The sequence below is a fragment of the Equus asinus genome, chromosome 1, assembly GCF_041296235.1.
Source record: "Equus asinus isolate D_3611 breed Donkey chromosome 1, EquAss-T2T_v2, whole genome shotgun sequence".
Taxonomy (NCBI): Eukaryota; Metazoa; Chordata; class Mammalia; order Perissodactyla; family Equidae; genus Equus; species Equus asinus.
The window spans coordinates 120,475,064-120,498,899 of record NC_091790.1 but is presented as its reverse complement, the minus strand read 5'-3'; the positions used below and the strand labels follow the sequence as shown (position 1 = coordinate 120,498,899).

Here is a 23,836-nt window from a genome sequence, read left to right as displayed (position 1 = left end):
TCTACAAAAATAAGGAAGAAAGGAAGAACTTCTGACTGACTACAAAATCAAAGAATGAAGAACCTTTCCTGATGGCAATAACAATTATAGTCTACAACTAACATTTTATATTATTATTCTAAAGTAGTACATATGTTTTAAGCAAGTGCTCAAAGAATGATGTGGACATATCAGAAGGACACACAGGCCGATTTAAGGGGGATCACGTGGGCCAAATCTACGACAATTTGAGCATCAAAATAAATAATGATAGTAAAAGATTATAACCTATTAAATAAGTAAAACTCCATGAGTGTACACTGACCTATACATGAATGAATGAATAGATAAAGATAGATAGACAAACAAGAGCAAGGGGAAAACTCTTCCTTACAAGTAGAAAGCCAACCAATAAAATGTAGAAGAAACAATGAAATTTAGAAAATCACTATTTGCCAAGAATTATAGTAATAACTGATCAGACAAGAGTTATAAATGGATCTGAAACTTAATGGACAAAGACTTGATAAGTAGCTGAATATTTACACAGTCTCAGAGTACAGCCCGCAAGACACTTTTTAATAACAAAGGGCAGTCCCGTGACGGCAGAGACCCCTGCAGAAGCCACATTACCCAAACGATGACAGTTAGCACTGGCAGAGCCACCTAACAGATAGCATGTGCTTCCTGATGTGGTGTGCTCTGGAGAACTCAACATCGCTTTCGTGGCTTTCCTGCCAAAAATGAACAACCCAAATCTAATCACGAGGAAGTATCAGCCAAACCCACATGGAGGGACATTCTGCAAAACAAGTGTCCAGTAGCCTTCAAAAATGTCAACATCATGAAACACAAAGAAAGACTCAACTATTCCAGATTAAAGACGACTAAACAGATATGATAAATTAATTATAAATATTGACATTATATATTTTATATTATGATATTAATATTATATTGTAGTAATGTAAAAGAATTCCTTGTTTTTAGGAGAATGATTAGTTTTTAGAAAATACACACTGAAGTATTTAGACAAAGAGAACTAGAAAGACAGAACATAGAAAGATAGACAACTGTTAACATTTGGGGAATTTGAGTCAAAGGTATCTGGGAATTCTTGGAGCTATTTTTGCAACTTTTTATAAGTCTGAAATTGTGTCATGTTTTTTTAAATTTAATATTTAAAAAAATAACTTTTTTTCTATGCCAGGAAAATAGAGCAATTTATCAGTCTCTTCCATTCCAAACTGATATGGGCTGAATTGTGTCCCCTCGAAATTCATATGAAGACCTAACCCTCAACCTCGTAACGTGAATGCTTTTGGAGATGGGTCTTTAAACAGATGATGAAGGTAAAATGAGATCATAGGGGTGGATCCTAATCCAGGATGACTGGTATCTTGGCATAAGAAGAGGAGATCAGGACATGGACGCACACAGAGGGACGACCACGTGAGGACACAGGGAGAAGGTGCCTTCTGCAAGACAAGGAGAGAGGCCTCAGAAGAAACCAACCCTGCTGACACCTTGATCTCAGATTTCCAGCCTCCAGAATTGTGAGAAAATAAATTTTTGTTGGTGAAGCCACCCAGTTTGCGCTACTTTGTGATGGCAGCTCTAAGAAACTAACACAAATGATACATTTTGCATTTCTATTAATAAGTGGCTGGAGATTTCCCACCTGCCAATGCAAAATGATGCTCCAAAGCAATCCCAGAGTCAGTTTATGATTTCCATCGACAATGTCAGTTCCTCCTATATTCACTAAGTCCACCTATTTAAAATGAAAAAAAAACTTTTAAGACAATTTCTCCACAGAAGCCTGGGTTTTCATTTTTAGCACATTTGGGCAGCAAAATAAACAAATGCTAAGAGAAATTTCATTTTAGAGAATCAGGTGAACCTAACTTTCAAAAATGTATTATTTATATAACAGATCAATAAAGTAATCAGAAAAGGCACGACTATTCCTTCACTCATAGAAAAGGTTCAATACTTCTCATAAGAAAAATGTTTCCAAAAGTCATTTGACGCCAATGCACAGAGCAGATGGCTGATTTCACAATACAAATAACCTTGATGGCACCGAAGAATCCTGAGTCACGGTGCAAACTTACGTTGCTCTGGTGTAAAACCTGCAGCACCCTGTTGACATTATTTAAAGCATGTACCCTGGTGGAACCACGCTCCTTCGGCTGGAAAACAAAACACAGAACAAATGAGACAGAGACTCGCTCCACATCCCTGACATTACTGACACTGAGAGGTACATGGAACAGCAGCTCAGCATGCACAGCCTCTCTGGGCCAGGAGCTCTGGCTGGCTGCTCAGGCCACCGTGGAGGCTAGCGTTGACAGAATCCAAATTCCCCCACTCACAACATCTTAAGATGTTCCTCAGCTTGTCTGCACAGTGGAATCCCCAGGGGAGCTTCAGAAAGTACCAGCGCCTCTGTCCGACCCCATCCCAACGAGCGTGACTCAGTGAGTATGGACTGCAGTCTGGATTTGGAGGTTTTAAAAGATTTTCCTGGTGATTTTAATGTGATGACAAGTTTCGGGGGGAAAGCTTCCTTTATCTAAATCGGCCTGGACGCAGAAAGATTTAGCACCATGCCACCTCCATCCTTCACTGGCGTGGATAGAGCAGGGAGGACTCAGAGGCGTATCCCAGGTTCCAGGTACATTACACAGGCCCACTGGGAAGGCAGGAATTGCCACCCAGAGGAAGGTGATCTGGGTGGCTTCTTTCTGCCTCACTGGCCAGGGAATCTTATCTGAGAGGGGGACCAGCCTCTCCAGCAGGGCCTGCCCACCATCTGGAAGGCAAAAGAGTGTAACGCCCCACACTTGGGCAAGACAGGAATTCACTTTCATGAGTCCATCTCTCTATACTTTTTACAGTAATTCTACCTCTAGTGTAAAAGTTTGTACCCATAAAATGCATCCTACTATTAGCAGAGTTATTTCTGTGTACATACAGAGTACCCCACACATAAAGTAATTGAGGGGGATTTGATGAAGAAACAAACAAAAAGATAAGACTGAAAACCTGAATAAAAATAAATGCCATAGATTTTGACAAGTTTCTTGAAATATTTGTTAAATAACATCTCTATATTGTTATTGTCTCTATACTCTCTACTATTCAAAACATTATGCCCTCTTTACATATCCATTCTTCTTTGTAATTCTTCACTGGGCTGTCTGAGAGCAATAAATATTTAAGGTAATTTTATCTTTGATAAAAACAGAGCCCTCATTTTTAGCCAAAATATTACTCTATCAAAGAATTCGTGAAAACACTTTTTTTTTAAGTTCCTATTTCAGCCTTCATAGTGTAAGTACCCCCAGTGGGTCTTCAAGTCTCAGTAAGGACCAGAGACAGTCCATTAGCCTGGTTCTCAAAGATGACTTCTCTCACCAGGGATGTTCCTGTGAGGCCTTCTAGAAGATCCAGAAGCTTCCTTCCGTCTTTGAGGTCTGTGAACATATCACTGATGGGCGGTTTTCCACTCTATGAAACAGGAAAACAGCAGTTAATTCAGGAACAGAATTCCAAAGTTCTAGATGACCAGCAGACTCTTCAAGTTTGCCTTGTATGAAAAGAACAGGAAGTACAAATACAGAGAACTTTGAAATCTCCTAACAGTTGTTTTAAGGTGAAAGATTTAAACTGCATTATTTCCTAGAAAGGGAGCAAATAATGTCAATATGCTTTGACTATGGCATATATTCCTGAAGAGGAATGATAAAAAGATGCATTAAAAACACAAACGAGTAGGGACCAGCCCAGTGGCGCAGCGGTTAAGTGTGCATGTTCCGCTTCCGCGGCTCAGGGTTCACTGGTTCAGGGTTCACTGGTTCAGATCCCGGGTGTGGACATGGCACCGCTTAGCAAAAAGCCATGCTGTGGTAGGGATCCCACATATAAAGTAGAGGAAGACGGGCACGGATGTTAGCTCAGGGCCAGTCTTCCTCAGCAAAAAGAGGAAGATTGGTGGCAGATGTTACCTCAGGGCTAATCTTCCTCAAAAAATATATATATATCCATGGGGCCAGCTCCGTGGCTGAGTGGTTAAGTTTGCACGCTCCGCTGTGGTGGCCCAGGGTTCAGATCCTGGGCGCGGACATGGCATCGCTCATCAGGCCACGTTGAGGCAGCGTCCCACATCCCACAACTAGAAGGACCTGCAACTAAGATATACAACTGTGTACAGAGGGAGTTTGGGGAGATAAAGCAGAAAAAAAAAAAAAAAGATTGGCAACAGTTGTTAGACCAGGTGCCAATCTTTAAAAAAAAATTTTTTAAAATAAAAAAAAATATATATATATATATATATCCATATATACACATAAATGAGTATACAACACCTGGGTACAGAAGCCAACAAAAAGTGTGCGGCTTCTTACTCCATCTCTGCATTTCACATTCATGGTATGAGGATGTTTTTCTGCATTTCCATTATAGAAGCAGGTCATTTTGTCACCAGTTTCAGCTCTTAGGTGCTAGCTCTCTATTTCTAGCTATTAATTTCTGAATGATTAAGACACTTTTGGCTCTATATGTAAGTCCATAGCAGCCCAGTGTTTGGAATGACAAAGCTTATAGAATTCCTAAACTCTCATGCCTGACTGATAAACAGCATCTGCTTCCACAGATAAACACACTCTAGTGTCTGATGCTAGAAAACCCCACCCCATTCACATGCAGACCCTTTCCTGTCTGTGTGTGATATGACGGGCTGTGTGCAACAGGACAATTACCACAGAGACAGTCAGGAAGCCTCAGTTTGAATCCCAGTTTGACCATTAACCAACTGGTGAACCTAAATCGGCTACTTAACTGCTTTCTAAATCACAGGTTATAGTAAAGATCAAATAATTAACACTACGTGAAAATGTCCAGAAAACCATAAAGCACAATGTAATAAATGTTGTTGTATAATTACGTCGTATCAAATTATTCCTTGCTAATAGGAAATCTCCATAGAGATTAACAGTCCTAATTCCTGTCGATAATTAAGATATTTTATAACCAATAATTATTTTATCTTCTTCATTTTTCACTTAAAAAAAATACATAAAATCACATGAAGCAAAATTTTACTCTGAGCTTGAAATGGAAGAGAGGGAAGGGAGCCATTCTGAAGTTTCCTAAAACATCGGATTATCCCTTTTTTCCTCTTCTCCTGATTTCCTACATTTTTAAGTAAGTGCAATGCATAGTGGACTAAAGATTTCTAACACGTGGCTTTTCCCATAGTCCATATACTCGAAATGCGGGCAATATGATAAAGTTTTCACCATAGAATCAGTAAAGAATAAACCAGGACTAATTTGCCTCTGAAACAAAGCTGCTTTTCTACTCTTAGCTGTCATTTTCATGAGCAGCAATGGTGTCAGGGACACAGAGATCATCTCCATCGATCACAGTGACAAACGCTTGCACGATGCAGGAGACACGTTCCAGACATGGGACTTCAGGAGGCAGAGCAAGGGGAAGCTTCTCGCACATGACACACTGCTTATCTGCTCCCATGACGAGCAAAGAGCAGAGGCGACGCTCGTCCTTCGTTTCCCCTTCCCTTCCTCCTCCGTGAACCAGCCACAGAACACTTCAGCGAGATACCCATCAAATAACCAGATCCCCTTTCAGGGAGAGCTGGACAACCCCTGTCTTAGAGCGAAGGGACGAGAACAGAGGTGAAGTTCATGGGAGAAACAAACAGGGCTCTATCTAGGCACAAAAAGGATCTTAAGAATTCCTGCTGACAAAGCAGCTAAATAACGTCTGGAGAGCATTTAACCCTTCTCAAATCCACTATCCATTTTCCAAAAATAAACAAAACATAAATGGTATAATATAAAATAAAGTAACTGTAAATATTAGTCCATATTACAAATAATTATGAAGTCCATTGATGAGCTCACTGCAGGCAAGAAGCCTCTTACCAGCCAGATAATTCTGGCCAGCTTACTTGGCCTTTCTGCATCTGTTTGCTCATCTATCAAAAACTAACATGACAGATGTTCAATAAAGAGTTGACATTACCATTCATGTCACAAGCACAACTTTAGTGATTCTACTGTTAGAAAAGTGCCATAACATCTCAACAACACGTGAAAGGAGGGCTAAAACAAATAAGCACTTCTTCATCCCAGGCAGGAGAGTGAGGGCAGGCTCTGAATCTGAGCACACATCAGTGTCAGTTCCTAGAGCAGATCCTCCAAGTCCCGAATTCCCGAATATGACAACCCACAGCAACACATCTCATTCAAAAATAATGAAGGGGTCGCCCAGTGGTGTAGTGGTTAAGTTGGTGCTCCACTTAAGCAGCCTGGGGTTTGCAGGTTCAGATCCCAGGTGCAGACCTGTGTACCACTCATCAAGCCATGCTGTGGCGGCACCCCACAAATAAAATAGAGGAGGACTGGCAGAGATGTTAGCTCAGGGACAATCTTCCTCAAGCAAAAAGAGGAAGATTGGCAATAGATGTTAGCTCAGGGTCAATCTTCCTCACCAAAAAAAATTTTAAAATAAAACATAATGACCGCGATAATACAAGAGCACGCCTGTGCACCATGGGACAAGTAATTCAGCAGCTAATTCACTACATTCTTCTCTAAGCCCCACTGCTGCTCGATGGCAAAGTACAAGGCATTAATTGAGAGGTAACACTAACTTTTCTAGATGAGACACTCTTTCTCTTTCTTATCCAGTTCATTCGTTTCTTGAGGAAAAAATTTTGAGAAAGGCTCCCTGTGGAGCATTCTGCTGAAACAAAGATGACTGAGACAAAGTCCTGTCTCTCTAGACGTCAAACACTCGCATAAAGATAACCAACCAATGCCCTTATCTTCTTTAAAAACAAAAACAAAAAAACCTACAGTAACAACAATAACAATTTAATTTCCCTATAGTTTCCAAAGTTTAGATAAATATTGACGGCAATCAGTAACAAATACTTTTTGTGCTGTGTCCCCTTCTCCCAGCACTCTTCCACCCCTGAGTGACGGCATCATGGGTGTACACTCCCATCTGGTACCTTCAGAAGGACCACGTACACCTGCAGGATGGCAGAGGAGGGGAAAATAGAGCCTAGGGCTCTCCGCACTGACACAGCAAGGGAAGGTACCTGGGCTCACGCAAATCCAAAACCGTGTTCAAAACTCACACAGAAAACACACCCACACTCCCCACACACATGGCCAATCACTACAAAATACTACAGATTCCTGACAAATACAACTTAGGAATGTTCTAGATAGGGATGGAAAGAACCAGCCTATAGCAAAGAGCAAGGTCTACCTACCACCCGAGAAAGTAACACCTATGGGGATGGTGAGTGACCACACAGAGGTCAGAAAGTCCCTTTTGTAAAAGTCCAGAGGGCACTAGTTTAGGTGTTGCCGGCCAGGGGGTCTCCATCAAAACTGCTCTACCCTGTTGCAAGGTGAAAGCAGCCACAGGAAACACATGAACGAACGAGCCAAGTGGAATGACGGCTGTGTTCCAATAAAACTTTATTTGTGGATGTTGAAATTTGAATTTCATATAATGTCCACGTGTCACAAAATATTATTCTTCTTTTGATTTTTTGCAACCAGCTAAAAATGTAAAAACCATTCTTAGCTTGCGGGTCATACAAAAGCAGTTAGCGGAAGCATGATGCGTTCTTAGATCTAATAATAGCGATCACTTAGACATGTTCTGAGAGAGGCGGCGAGATTTAGATGTACTATTTGTTTCTTCACAGTAGTATTTTAAGGTAAGGAAGCTGAGATACAGAAGTGACATGACAAGTGAGAGGCAGAACCAGGATTTGATACCACAAAATCTGGCTCCAAATCCACACTCTCAAGTTAGTGCTTACTAGAATCATGAGGGCACGGGACTGCCATATAGGGAAGAAGATATTTAATCAGCATGTGTCAGGGGGCGGGGGCATGGCAGAGCTATATTTAATGACTATCCAAAGACAGCAACAAAATATACAGCACATTTAAAATAATGAACTCCCGGAAGACTGTTTCTTTTCCAAGCCCGCAGCTTTAAAGATATCTGGGGCTTTTGTATCGCAGGCTCTAAACATGGGATCCGCCCTGGAAACAGTCTGGAAATGTCAGAAGTCACCATTTAATAAAAATAAAAACTGATTCATCCTGACAGTTAACCTCTTATTTAGATTTTTAATTCTTTGCAAAGACTTACTTGCAGAGACTCCTCTGACAGAGAGAATACAGTTTAATAATTGAATTGGACAAATACTTGGTGAATACCTCCTTTGTTCTCGGCCCTGCAGAAATGCCAAGTTCAGGCCACCCTCCCCATGCACAAGAGAGGGTTTCCATAGTTTTCCAATAAACGCAAAATAGTACAAATGACAATCTTGAACTTGAAAGGCAGATAAGTCTTGGGTCACATTTAACCTTAAAAAAACTAAAAAGGCAACATGATATGACTCCAGAGGATTGATGCTACAGGTGACCAGCTTTGGCTGTCCCCTCCGGTTACCCTCTTTCCCCTGTACTTCTTTGCATTCTCTTAACACCAGTTCCAACACCATCATTTTGACAAGAGGTACCAGTATCAGTACCTGTATCTGGGACACTGAAGATCCTGCATTTAAGTGTCAGAGGACAGAAGCAAACTTTGATCACAATGCACGAGGAGAAGCCAGGGTGTGTGGGAGGGCTGGGCTGGACATACCAACACACACATGTGATGCTCCAAGTGAATGAAGGAAACGATGGACCCCATCCCACCTGGAGAATCAGCCAGCTCTAAAGGCTGAAAGGGACAGCTGGTGTTCAGTTCCAGCCAACGGTGGCCATATGGGAATTTCGGCCCATTGCTGGTAGGACTTCTGGTTTTGCAAAAGAAGCTGGAAATCTGAATTTATATGTGTAACCTCCGGATATTTGTAATTTCCTAAACCATTGTGCCAGATAAACAAATCTCATCTACAGGCATACCAAATCCTAGTGTGACTGATTAGCGATCTTTGCCTAGGGCATAACCACACACAGGTGAAATAGAAGATTAGTCAACAGTGAGTCTTCTGAGGGACTGATAAACTCTGGAAAGGCCGCACACACACACAACTCCATCCATAGACCAGGGAAATGACTGAACGCAAAATACCAGCAGAATCATTATACTCACTCAGACCAAAAAACAAAGGAGTCATACCAAATTCTTTCCCTTTCACTCACTCCCCACCTCTCATGTCTACCTCCAAAAACACGTTCCACCTCTCCCCACCAGCACCTGTCCCTCTCTAGTCCGCGCCTCCAGTACTAGGCTAACTGATCTCTTTGCTTTTGCGTAACAGCCAGAATAACCCTAAATTTAAGGTGCAGATCACACCATGTTATGTCCCTACTTTCACCTGACGGACTCCCATTACAGCCCAAACAATCCAAACTCCAAATAAAGATCCATGAGATCTGGTCGCCACCCTCTCTCTCATCTAACACTGTATTATTCTCCCCTTCTTCAACACTCCAAATCACAATGATTTGCATCACAGGCCAGGTTTTTCAGCAGCAATAGTAGTAGGAATAGGAAAAAAGTCCATAGAAGATGGAATAAACATGCGAAATTTAGGAAGCGCAGCTTGGAGTTCTCACAAGGGAGGAAGGCTCATTCTTTGTACCAACAATAAACAAACCAGAGGCAGAACTGGGACCTGGGTTTTCCACTGGAAGACTGATCGAAGCCTCCGCTGCATGGTGTGCTGTGCTGACACTCACCAGTCAAGGCTGACCAACGCCATGCTCGCCTTCAAGGCATCCACAGTCTAAACAGAAGTCAACAACAGCGGCACCCACACAGCAGGGTGAGCACATTAGAGGGACTTAGGAACTGGCTTGGTTCTGCCAAATCTGCACCAAGGCACAGATGTAGTACAAAGACAGAATCTGTCCTATGATTTACCTAATCCCATTACAAATAATCAAGTTATAACTTGTATAATAAGAAGAGTGGATAAGGTAAGTTCTCAAATGTTTTCACAACTAACATGTTTGATGATGGTATCTTACAAACAAATAAATTTGAGCCCTTTGACACTGTTTGACTACTCTGCTATTTATTTGTGCCCTACCTATTTTCAGAAGAATATTTGAGGCCGTCTACACGATTCCATTACTATCCAGGCTCTTTACAGTGTGTGTGTGTGTGTGTGTGTGTGTGTGTGTGTATCATATAAACGGATATATACGGCATATATGGATACACATATGTACACACATATATGGTATATACACCATAACGTATTTGCATTCTTCTCAAATTAGTCTGAGATGAATCTGATGCCCCCGATCGATTAAAAAATGATGCCCTTGCATCTGACAATACATTGTAAGTTTTACAGTCTCTCTTTTTTTTTTGAGTGATTGTTTTTGGCAAGGGGTTAATTATGTTAAAAATTCAAAAGAAGTAATTCAACTTAATATTTCTTTTAATATTTTTAAAGCCAGAATCTTTAATTTATGAATCTCAAATCTCAGCACTGATACAGATATGGCACCCTTTTTGGCTCTTGTAATTCTTCATTTTCTTAAAAATCAATAAAGCATCAGTGACCACTATGTAAAATGTCATTTTGGTTAATTATAACGTTTACATGTAAACATAATTTTTTAAGTATTTTACAACAAAAACGTTATATTTTTTCTCTTGGTGGTGGAATTAAAAGTGCTTGAAAAAAATTTTCTTTGGATTTCTTCTATTATCTGATCTTTTATAACGTGTATTATTGTGAAAATGAACAATAGATTTCCTTTAAAGAATAGTATCTCTAGTCAAGACCAAGCAAATTGATAAAATTAGATTCATCACAATTATAAAGTATGTAGCTAAACCAATGAAAGAAAGATTGTATGATCCTTAATAACGACTTTTATGATTCAACCCCATCGTGAAGAACAAAGCAGCCTGCTTTTGCCTGAGAAGACTGAAGGCAAAATGAGCGTAAGAAACACCAAGAGAGGTCTGTAAACTCCTTGACAAAGGACCACCAGCGAGATGTGCTACAGTCACAAAGAATTAGTGACCACGGGGCTCTCAGTCACCCTCTAAGAATTCATGGCGTTCAGCAAAGGTTCTTAAGAATTGAAAAAGATTCCCTTGAGAAGCTTGCTTGGAAGGAGAGAAGAAAAGAAGGAGAGAGAAACAAGAGAAACACGTGGCTCAGGTCATCACACTGGGGCCACATTAACCACAGCGCACTGATTTACGGGGCGTTCACACTGTAATCAAATCAACGAGTGTGTGTGTCCCTTAAAACTCACAAATAATATGAAACACAAGCTAAATCAAATCGTATTTTTAGAGAATCAAAAGTCCTACATCAAGTGAGAGAATTTTTACCTTGATTTTGGCATGCAAAGGAAGTGAGATAAAACTGCTGATTAAACTGCGACGATAAGGAGCCACAAGTGGGGCTCACACACCTGGCAGCCAGAGGCAGGGCCACTTGCACACTCTGTGCACAGATAAGCAGGCGCGATCTGCAGGCTGAATAAACCCCGACTCCACAGGCAAACCAGGCAAGGTCTACAGGCCAACTCAATGCACAACACAGCTCATTCCATATACGCACAACTGGGAAAGCAGTGGAAAGGTCTGAAAAACACAGGTCCTCAAAAGGCAGGCTTCCATGGGACCAGGGCGAGGCGTCACTTACAGCATTGATAATGATAATGTAAAGATAAATAAAGTGGCACTTTCCTTGTTTAATAAAGGAGAGGCAGCTGCCCCACACCTTCCTTCCCATCAGGGTGTCTCCTTAGAACATAATAGGCCCAACTCTTGGTCGGGAATGAGATCACTGGGTCTCCAACATTCCAACATGAGATAACAAGACCTCAGAACTAACTCCGGGGTCTCAGAAGGTGAACAGGAGACAGCACAAGGAGCACCCATTTGTCTCACCAGGAGATAAGCACCCACTGTTCTTTCTTTCACTTTACTGTTTATTTGTGTGAAATTCTGTCCAGCCTGTCTAGCCTTTCAGCGACTGCCCGCATGCATCTAGTCTGAGCTGCACACTCAATAATAAACTATCGTTTCCATATTCCATATTGAATAGAGGTCTTTTTGTTCGCAGAATTTTTTATTTCCCCGACAGGGAAAACAAAAACAACGTCAACCCCCACCCCCGGTCTTGCTCCCTTCGCGGTTGGTGGTTGGTCACCTGCAGCAACTGGAGCTAAAGGCTGCCTAGGCCAGGTGCAGCTGCACACGGGGCCGGTGTCTCCTAGCTCTGTTGAGCAGAAAGAGCTTCTTTCCCCCAAAACCATCACCTCTTCAACAGTCTTCACAGCTCACTGGCCCGCACTGGCTTAGGCCCACCCATCCCTGCACCCGCCAGCACCCATCTCTGAGGGTGGAGGTGGTGGGGCCTCACGAGCTGCAGGGAAAAGCACGAGGAAGGGGGCTCTGCTCACCTTTTTCCAGGTGAAGGGTGAAAAGTCACCTCCTCTCAGCAGATCAATCTCAAAATTGATCACCAATTACAAGGACTGAGCATATACTACCAAATTTGTTTAACAATTAAAAACACTAGTAGACTCAATCAATACGTACAAAACACAGCATGTTAAATAATATTTAATTTTTTATTAAGTAAAAAAAAGTACTCAATATGTACGAAACAGTAGTTATTAAGTACTCAATATGTGCCAACCACGGTATGTTGAATAATATTTAAATTTTTAATTAAACATAAATATTTAATTTTTTTTTTTTAACGTTTAACCACAGCAACCAGATGAAAGTCATTTTGCAAGTGTAATGTTTGGAACCAAAACAAACAAACAAACAAAAAATCAAACTGAATGAAAACAAACGATAAAAACAAATAAACTTATATAAGACAGCCGAAACATTTCTGGAAGCAGTTTAGGAATACAGAATGCATATCTTATTGTTTGCTTTTCAGAAGACTTGGTGAATAGACATTAATTGAAACTCCTTAAGGAGCCACTTGAATGGTTATGGCCCCTAAGACTATTAGTTGAGCTGCCATATACATTTTCAAGAAAATAAATCAATGGTAAACCCAATGTGTAACTCTCAAGCTCAAATCTCTACTACAGGTGCTATTTATCATCACACAAGGGAGCCTGCACAGTGTCCTTCACAATACCAAAAAGACAACTGAGCATCTCCAGGCTGCTTTTGTTGCCTTCTCCTCTGCAACCTCCCTACACATCTTTTCCCGCTTCTATTTTTGTGCCCATCAATTTCTAACATGAACAAAGGAGAAAACCCCAGGACACCGAGAGCAATGTACCCCTGTCTCCAAAAGGAAATATTTGAAAAGCTATTCACATGAAGTCTACGAAAAACGTTTCACAGACTGCCTCTTTGATATTCTATCAATTTAAATTTCAACTTTGGAATAGTAACTACAGGGAAACTTAGCTCATCTTTGTCTTTGAAAAGGGAAAAGCACGGGGCTAGCCTGGTGGCCAAGAGGTTAAGTTCACACGCTCCGCTTCAGCAGCCCAGGGTTCACTGGTTTGGATCTCAGGTGTGGACCTATGCACCACTGATCAAGCCACGCTGTGCCAGGCATCCCACATATAAAGTAGAGGAAGATGGGCCCAGACGTTAGCTCTGGGCCCATCTTCCCCAGCAAAAAGAGGAGGATTGGTGGGGGATGTTAGCTCAGGGCGTATCTTCCTCAAAAACAAAGAAAAGGGAAAAGCAGAAATCTGCTTAAACTGAAGTTTAGCATTCTTAAGTCTGCATATTCTCTACCTAACCTTTATTTGTTAAGCCTCTTTTGAGAATCCCCTCACCAAACTGATAAAGAGCTTCTGCCATTTGTACATCTCAGCTCTGCCAGATGAGCAGCAGCTCTGAACGTCAGCCATGCAGGCTGAAAGTCAGGAGAAACTTCCAACAGCCAAGCAATGAGGCCTTGCTGCCTCCCTCAGGAGACCAACCCAGGAACAAACCAGAGACTTAAATCAGAGGGAGCAGGACACTCCAGCTTTACCCAGCAGACAGGGGAATAAAGAGGGCGTACTGGGCCAAACCTTTTTTCCATTTCTGCTTTAAATTGTATGTATAGCACAGAACATGGATACCACAAATTGGGGGCATCTGATAGGGTTTTAATTTAGCATGTCTAACTAATTATAATCCCCTATAATGTTCCACAATAAGGCCTCAATATTTCTTAGCAATATGAGGCTAGTAATTATGATCAAGTACGTTTTATAGCTAAAGGAATAAAAACCAAGTGACCTGAAAAAATTGGCTAATAATTTGCCCGAGGTCATAAATAAATGAGCAGCACATTCACGTATAACTGTTTAATTTCCTAACTCTTAGCTCCTTTAGATAATCATTTTCTTCTGAGCTCTTCATAACTTTGCAAAATCCAACAGTCATGTTTTTCTACACTGTATGACTTCTCAGGACACCCAAATTCAAAGCATCGTGTACTCTCTGGCATATTAACAAGGACTTTCAGCAAAAAGAATGTATATTTATAGTGAATGCTGTCTCAGCTATCGTATTTCCCCATAGTTCAAAATCAGAAGATGATTTTAGATTCATATTATTCAATATTCTCAAGCTCTTTACCAAATCCCTTACCAAGGAATAAACTGAGCTGATTTTAAATTTTAAATCTCATTTTTCTTCACCGTGAGTTTAGCAGGTAGATCCTATTTGAAGAATCCTATCCAGTAAGCAAAAGAGAATCATATGTATTAAATCCAAATGGAGATTTAACAATCTTTCCAGCACACTCCAAGAAACCAGGTAAATATGGAAACTTAGCATAGCTGGACTGGTTTATTTTTGCAAATAAAAAAGTCATATCCATGAAATAACACAATTTACGCCATTTTGCACTCAATTTCACACTCCTACCTCTTTCCAATCCAACCACCTCGCAATGGTTTGTGGATATATTCTTAGGCACTTAAATGCATGCTTCTGTCATTGTCATTCATTTATTTATTAAGCCTATAAATACTCACTGGGTGCTTACTACATGCCAGAAGTCGTGCCAGCGACAAAGCAGACAATCCCTGCACCCGTGGAACATACCACTGTCTGTTAGAGAAGGGACACATTTTATGATGCAATTATTTCCATTACAATTATGACAAGTGCTGCAAACAATAACACTTTCACAGTATAGAGCGTATCTACCCCACTCTGGGAGCTTGGAAAAGGTGTCGTTGGAGAAGTGACATTTAAGCTCCAGCAAGAAAGAGGAAGAGAGGTCAGCCAGGAAAAGATGGAGGAAGGCACAGGTGTGAAAGCCACGGGAAGACCTATGGGGTAGGGGGCACAGACAATGTGGCTAGAGAGTAATGAGGGGGTGAGAGAGCAAAGTAAAATGAAATTAGGAGTAGATTGGGGGGCAACTACCTACAGCCTTAAAAGTCAAGTAAGAACCATGGGCAGCCACTGAAAGATTTTACTGAAGATAAAGAGGTATTTAGGCTTACACTTTAAGATTCCTGCAGCTACTCTGTGAAAAGAGGAAAGACCATGGGCGAGGTGAAGCCTGGAAAGGAAGAACCAGTTGGCAGATTATTACAGTGGTCCACGTGCTCAGGGGTAATTTTCAAGAAAAGGTAAAGTCATGAATTTCATAGAAATGTAACATTAATGTGTGTCAAAGACTTTAACTCATTAATTAAGGAGGGAACCAGTAAAGTATTAACAACCGGTTTAAATAAGAATTCAAAAACCACATAAATATGCAATAAAGGAAAGCTGAAATAAATTGACAATAGATGCAAAACAAGTCTATCCAAGGGGCGATCATCAATTGCATTCCAACTATTTTGCATTTTTCTGGATGAGAATCATTTGCATTATTATCTGTTTTCTACAACTCACCAGTTGTACAACAGCTCGAAGATAATGGAGGGCAGATAACCCGGGTGGCTGAGCTGACGGGACTCCCGCTAATCTTTTTGCCCATCTTAAAGTCTTTTACAATCTTTCCTAAGTCAGATAATAGTGACCAGGGAAAAGAAGATGTCAGTAAAAATGGAGAGAAATGGACAAGGTTGAATATGTGTGGCAGTGGAATCAACAAGATTTGGTATTTGAGACTTTGGCTGCGGACCGGGCCATGAAGGAAATGTCCAGGGAAAGAATTTAAAACAAATCCTTAACTGGCAGAAGATGCCATCAGGGTCTGCTTGAATTTCTCAGCACAGGGGCCCTATTGCTCTGTAGAGGGACCCACAACGCAGGGAAGAAGCCGACTCAATCAACAATTATATTTTAAAGTCCACCACAGTATTAAAGGACACGGATTAAAAAGAAATGAAATAAAATTCATTCCCTTCAACAGGATGTTTTTTCCTGTGCTAGTGACACCAGGCCCAAATGCAACATTACCCCTGCTCAGCGAGAGTGAAGTCTCGGGGGGCATTTATGGCAATCTCCCAGTCTAGAACTGTTACTCCCTTTCTGGATCGCCAGTGTGCAAGCAGTCTGACTTCCGGACTTAAGACGGTCAGAGGAAAGAAAAAAATGTGGATGAAGTTTAGTGTCACTGCCATGAGCCCACCATCTCATTATATCCAAATATTCATAATTTCTTTGATGCATTTGTTCTAGACCCATCCAAATTTCCTTCTAGACTTTGACTTCTTACTAGAAGCAATCCGAAAGGAAATGTTTCCAGGATCAGCTCTACTTTTGAGATTTTTCTCCAAACAAAACAAGCTTTTAGCTCCCGTGTCAGTTTACATAACAGGAACTGTTACTAAAAATGCTAACTTTTCCTGGTCTTTTCATTGTCTTGGTAACAATCACAAGCCTCCTGGGGCAAATAATTTACATGGGACTTAAAGCTCTTGTTTAGTATTACAAAATAATATATATATTATAAATGTACAAATTTAAATATCAAGTTCATTGTTATTTGAAGTCTTTTTAAAGACATCAACGACCCGTGATAAACGCTGAGGTATTTCTTGAGAGAATTCAGGTGCATGACTCAAATGATCAACAGACACTGTGAACCCTCAGGAAAGGAAGTCAGGGGAGAGTAACCGTAACGCGGGTATTTTTAAAGCTTAAAGCGAAGGAGGAGACTTGGGCAGTATGACTTCAAGGTTGAGCTTTGCAACTGACCTCACACACATCGCTAATGGCTCTAAACCCAGAAAAGAAGCAGATCCGCTGGGTGAAGCTCCAGTTCAACGTCTGCCATGCACTGTCAAGGGATCGTCTTGCCTGAGCCAAATTCGTGGCAATACTGATAAGGTGAAACATTTTCAATTATGCTCTCTCAGTTGTCTCTCTATTTCACTCTCCCTCCTTCTGTGTCCTATGGTACTGTCTACTTCTCTCCACTCTCCTGAATAGGGACAAAAGTAATTCACCCCGTTTCAAATGTTCCCTAAACACAAGTCTATGAAGCTTGCAAATCGATCTTCAAAACCAGTTCTAAGATAATTCTTCCCCTATGACTAAATTAAGCTGAAAACTAGGTCTGTTTAACTTTCTGTATCTAGAAAATGACCATATTATTTATCCTCAGTAATAACCAGGATGGATAACCTCACACGTGGGATAAAACACCTCATTTGCAGGCCCTCCAATGGCTAAAACAATAGTGCAAAGCACACGCTGATGGATGCTTCGCAAGTTTTGTATAATGTCAAGTCCAAAGGATCCAGATGTTACATGTTTCTCTAGAACAAAACACATCAAAATCTACCAAAAACACCTGTCTACTTTGGAATAATCTTACACATAAAACCACCAATTAGGCAAGCACTTCTATATCATTGACCCTTCTGTCAAAGTCAGACAGTTTTCACATTCCTTACATTCTCTGAGGCAAGACAAAATATCCCTCAACAAAAACTTGCAAAACCTAAAAATACATTGCCATCAAATAATCAACTGTAAATATTGGGATGTGGAGCAGTTTTTAAACTGCACGGCTACTCAAAGGAATCCTAAAACATTCTCATTTTGCCTCAAAGAAATAACCATATTTATTTTCCTGACCTTTGCAACCTTCTCAAAAGGAAATTTTGAAAAATAACTTAAGTAAAATACCTTTCATACTATTTAAAACACCAGAATGGTGTTTCTCTGAGAAACCTTTATTTTTCATCTTGCTATAGCGATGTCCTAAGATCCATTAACCTGAAAATTCTTCTCCCATCTCAGACTTAGAGGACAGAACTCCACCTTCAATAACCAATGGACAATTATATTAGAACAAGTTTGAAAACAGGACACCAATTCCTCTCTGCAGCATGCTCTGTCCTTAAAAAAATACCAATCAAAACATTGATGATGTTCCAAGTAGTTAGAAAAGCTGAGAAAGAACAGATCTTCATGGAAAGAAGCGAGGAGCTCACAAGGAAAGAACCACAGGGCAGATAAACATTAGCCACATCACAAGTATGAAAATCCAAAAACATTTCTGCACAGGGGAGAAAGGCTGCCTGAATGATAACAATTTGATTCTAACCAGGCAAAATGAAATGCTCATCTTTTTAGCTAAACAATCACAAAATTTTCCCAATAATATATTTACTTCCTAAATGTACCCAGGATTCACAGAGTCAAAAGTAGCAAACCACTGACTTGATCCCCAGAGACAGCCAGGTGAAAATAAAGAGCTGTGTATACCATGAACGTGTTCACACCCGGACCTGCTGACACCAGAATTTCCACTTAAACACATTATTGAAGAGAATCAAGGAAAAATAAATGTATCTGCATACTTCGAAGATTTCCGTTAGGTCGTATTTCATGAGAAAAATTCACTGCACTTCCAACTAAACTCCACCCATCAGAGTGAGGCACTTGAATCAGCTTAGAATTTTTGAAAGTTTCCATTACCTTCGAAAATCGAGCATTTATCCATTTGGTGAAAGTTTTCTTCTGCACATCATTGTGTTCATCTGTGGGAGGGAAAAGGAGAGAGAAGGGAAAAAATATGAGAGTTTGTACCTTTAGTAAGGGTGCTAAATAAGATCATCTCCATCCTAGAGACTTTAAAATAGTCCTATCGGTAGAGTTCATGAGGCACAGCGATCCACAGCTAACGAGGAATGTGACGGATGACAAGTTCAGCAGTTAAGGAGCCTGCTAACGCCTGGAGCAGAGGGAGCTCAGACACCTTCTCAAGGGATGGCTCCCTCCCCCTCGGCATATTGCCCCCAGCCACTGAATCCACGTTGGTGGGATAGAACCAGGGCCTGGCTTTCAAAGTATTATATGCAACACTTTCTGCAGCATTTTGTTTAAGTACAATTTCAGCATGATAAAACCGTTAGCATGTTCCCAACAAAAATCAGTTATCCATTCAAAACTTCTTAGTTTTAGGGCACTCATGACTTCCCTCGTTTTCGTGTAAGTCCTACACCCTCCAGAACAAAACTAGTATAAGGTTTATAGTCAATTCCATAACCCGTTTTCCTGTAGTCAGATTGACATGACGAGGTCTACATATTTTACAAGTAGAGAAATCAGAGCAGTTTTTTTTTTTTAAATGACAAACTTTGGTTTGGATTACAAATTCATCTTCCAAGCTACAACAAATGAAAACTGACCTTGAAAAACTAAACCACCCTGAACTTCTTGAAGATGGGCAGACTGATTTAGTTAGATATAAGGAAGCCACATAAAATAACAAAAAGATCAAAGGGCTTTAGAACCAAATAGGCCACATGATATGTGTGAACAAGGCAGACCAAGATCCATTTTACCCTGTCTGTTCCTTCTAACCGTATCCTCTTCAACTGCTCCCCATTCTCCATTACAGCCAGCAAGTCATTGTTGGCTTACAGCCTACGAGGAACGGCATGTTAACAATCTCTAAGCAGTTCTGAAAGCTGCCCAAGGAGTATTTGGAACAGTGCAGACAGCTGTGGTCCTATCTGCAAATAAATACACACTGCCTGTCCCAGGACCGTCCATCCTGCCCGGCAACCTCCCACGTCCTCAGAGCATCATTACAACAGAGGAGGTCCAAGGGTGCTCTGGCCTCCATGCGTCGATTGCCTAGGGCTCCTTCACAACCTCCTCACTCAGCTCTACCAGCAACACAAGAAGCTCCCCCACTACTTCACCAAGTTCCTGGTACCCTTGGTCCTTGTTCCCTTCTGGAATGAGAGTTTATAATTAAAAAGTCATTCCTGGAATAAATATAGCTACAGCTCCAGAAAACAGGGCACTTTCACAGATCCAAACAGGTAACTGGAAGACCAAACTCCGAGACACCAAGGGGACAAGTGGATGAGAAACAAAACAGCTAAGAAACTTCGCTATGTGAACTGTGCTGAGAAGTGGCCTTCCTTCCAGAAAGGACAGTGCAGTCATCATTGGCCTCAATCTCAGGCTTTCTAGCATCTGATCAATGCCACATTTAAGTCACTCATTAACCAAGACGACTTGCTCGCACACTCGGAATGTTCCCGCCTTGACTATCACACCCAAAAAGGACAGAACTGAGACTATATGAAGAATATACAGCAGCCACACATGTCAACCTGCAGAGCACACGACAGCAGCCCACCAATATGAATGTGATATTAAAAATCAGTTTTCAGAGCACTTGGAAAATCCAATCATTCGTCCCACTATCTTAAAAAGGATTATTTTTGTAAACTTTGCCATATCTATTATTCTTTACTGCTAAGAACAAAAATATGTATAAAGGTCATAAATATTAAATTCTCTTAATTTCATAACATTCATACATCTCAAATATTTTTTTACCATAAAAATGGGGGAAATACAAAAGGATAAATATTAGCGCATTTTATTTTTTCTTAACCCCTTTTCTGAGCATTTAACCTTCTTATTTTCAAAAACATATTAAAATTCTAATACTGTATAAGTTCCTCAGATACAGAGTGAACAAAGAAATGAGTGCCTGTCACCTTACCAAATGAAAAATAAGACCTTTCAACTTTATCACATACAGAATGAAATTAAATTTTAAAAATTGACTCCCACCATACAGAAATGTTTATAAAAATTACCAAGGTCATGTTTCTATACTAGTCTTTGATCTTTGGGTCAAATGAAAGTCTTAGTATGAGTCTAAGTAGCTGATATGAAATAAAGTATTGGCTTATAAAAGATAAATTGTCCAGCATGCAAACTTTTCAAAATACTCCAAAATTTAGAAATACTCTTCTGTATTCATTTTCCTGATACAGTTCAAGAGAAAAAAAGGGGTTCACATTTCAATAAGCCTTTAGGCCATATGCCCCTTTTTGCAGAGACACACACCTCTTATTTTCTACCACACAGGAATTCAGTAAAAGAACAGGAATTAGCCTGTGGCTTTTCAATTATGGGATTAAAAATGTAACAAATTTGGAACACTAACTAGTACAGAACTGCCCTCCATACCACAACAATTAAGGTAACAGCCGTGGCCCAGGTCTCTTTCAGGAGGTGAAAATATGCTAGCAAAGTGGTAGCAGGACAACTAAAAATCTATGTCATGCTATTCTCATCAATCACTGGGCCTTCCTAGAAATTTATACAGAATTTCAAGAGTCCCAAATTTGTTTAACTCTCCATTATCAAGCCAATTATTTATTTTCATCTCTCCCAAATAAACATGTACAAGCAGACATCACAACCTTACATTTAACTAGATTATTTATATATGTATTATTTATATATGTGAGTATAATTTACACTCTAAATATATCTTCCAGGTTTCCAAACAAGTGTTTTCTTTAGATTTGGATTTTAGAAAAAAGCTTTAGTTTCTGAAAGCCTTTCCCGGCTTAGTAAATCTTACCCATTAATGACCTTTCTCCATTAGGGACAAACACAGGACTGAATTAGGAGAAGAAAAATGTGTTAAATCCCTTAAGGCTGATTTTCCAAATTCTTCCTCTAAATATTTTGCTCTTCTTAAAATGCTTTTGACATGCTCACACAGATCCACGGGCCTTCGCTGCCGCCCAGCCTGGAATTTTATTTCTGTGATGAGTAAGAGAAGTGAGGCAAGAAAAATCAACAAAACTGTCTGATAAAACTTCAAGGAAACTATTTCCACATTTTTTTCAGTTCACCAGCTCAAATACATAAAAATTCTTTTAGCAGAATTTAGCAACAAATCGCAATTTAAATCCTAAACTGGAAGTCTGACAGAGAAATTAAGAGTCGTTTCCCCTATGGAAACACACAAGTCTTAGGAACATGTATGCCACCCTTCAAACTCTACTACTATTAGAGAAAAAGCATTATCCTCTAGCACATCTTTCAAAGCAAGTGAAGAGCGTCCAATTGGCTGGCAACAACCTGAGTTCCATCAAATGCAGCTATTCAGAAAAGAAATTACTAGCCTTTAAGCCAAAATAGAAATGTCTTGTTGGATGATTTAAAACTTGGATTGACCTTATTAAAGCCTTGCTTTCACAAAATTTAACACACCCTAGAAAGCCAGTTTCTCACTAGCAAAAGACAGTGTTTTGGAAGCAATGAGAGCATCTCAGACCACATTCCCACTTCTTTTTCTGGGGACTGGATGTGCAAGCTCAAAATACATCTGTTACTAAGGCTCAGTCATGTCATGCTCCTCCTGCTTTCTCATACCCAACTTGTTGATCTCTGAACACCACCAATTTATTCGTTCAAAAAATATGTATTAAATGTCATCCAGAAACAAGTATTATGTAATAATGTGTAAAATACTATAAATATGTAAGCAAAGAGACAGAGACAAGAGGAGACAGACAGCACTCAAGCAGGCAGTTAAACTCCCTGCGTTTGTTTCAAATCTGACAGCCCCAGAGGACCTGAAAAACCTTAGGAGTAAGAAAGTGCTTTTCAAAACTGTCAAAACTACCTAAACATACAAGGATTTTAGGTAATTAACATTCCAAACGATATTTTTATAAGTGTATCACATTTACACTTTGACATTATTAAAGCTAAAAATTGTATTTAAAACAGACTTTCACTTCACTCTGCAAAAAGCAAACAGCAAAGTGATGGTCCCTTTGGGGAAAGTGGACACGGCAGAAGTGAGAAGAGGAAAAGAACTCCACTTTTCAAGTAAGAAGGCTGAGACCCAGGGACAAAAGCTAAATGAACTGCCCAGTGTCACCTACCACACAAGGGGCAGAGTCACCAAGAGGCAGGCCTACCGACTCCTTGCAAGTTCAACGCACTTCTAAGCAGGAGGAGGTTAAAGAGAGACTCATGGGGAAAAAGGGCATTTAAAACATATCTTGGGGGCCAGCCTGGTTGCATAGTGGTTAAGTTCACCTGTTCCACTTTGGCAGCCCAGGGTTCACCCGTTGGGATCCTGGGCACAGACCTACACACCGCTCATCAAGCCATGCTGTGGCGACATCCCACATAGAAGAATTAGAAGGACTTACAACTGGGATATATAACTACGTGGTGCGGCTTTGGAGAGAAGAAAAGAAAAGAGGAGGATTAGCAACAAATGTTAGCTCAGGGCCAATCTTCCTCACCAAAATCTTAAAAAAAAAAAAGCCTCAATAAAAATTTTTTTTTTTTAAAGATTGGCACCTGAGCTACAACTGTTGCCAATCCTCTTTTTTTTTTTTTCTTTCCTCTTTTTCTCCCCGAATCCCCCAAGTACATAGTCGTATATTTTAGTTGTGGGTCCTTCTGTTGTAGTACGTGGGACACCGCCTCAACGTGGCCTGATGAGTGGTGCCATGCCACGTCCAGGATCTGAACCAGAGGAACCCTGGGCCACCATAGCAGAGTGCACAAACTTAACCACTTGGCCATGGGGCCAGCCCCAATAAAATGTTTAAATTACATATATATATATATCTTGAAGGACAGATGAAGTCCGGTTCATGCAAAAATAAGAAGGAGGGCA

The 23,836-nt window shown here is 40.4% G+C and overlaps 1 protein-coding gene across 25 annotated transcripts in view; it reads right to left on the bottom strand.

Moving 5' to 3' along the window:
- The window catches only part of UTRN (utrophin), a 478,862-nt gene that overhangs the window by 355,290 nt on the left and 99,736 nt on the right, over nt 1–23,836 (bottom strand). For all 25 annotated transcript variants that reach the window (XR_011502522.1, XR_011502525.1, XR_011502539.1 and 22 more), the window contains 4 exons: nt 18,847–18,908; nt 3,403–3,495; nt 2,097–2,174; nt 1,661–1,753 (listed from right to left, as the gene is read on the bottom strand). Coding sequence is in view for 22 of the 25 variants with exons in the window: in XM_070506675.1 (XP_070362776.1) it covers nt 1,661–1,753; nt 2,097–2,174; nt 3,403–3,495; nt 18,847–18,908 (326 nt within the window). In the remaining 3 variants the exon portion in view is untranslated. The remainder of the gene's footprint in view (nt 1–1,660; nt 1,754–2,096; nt 2,175–3,402; nt 3,496–18,846; nt 18,909–23,836) is intronic.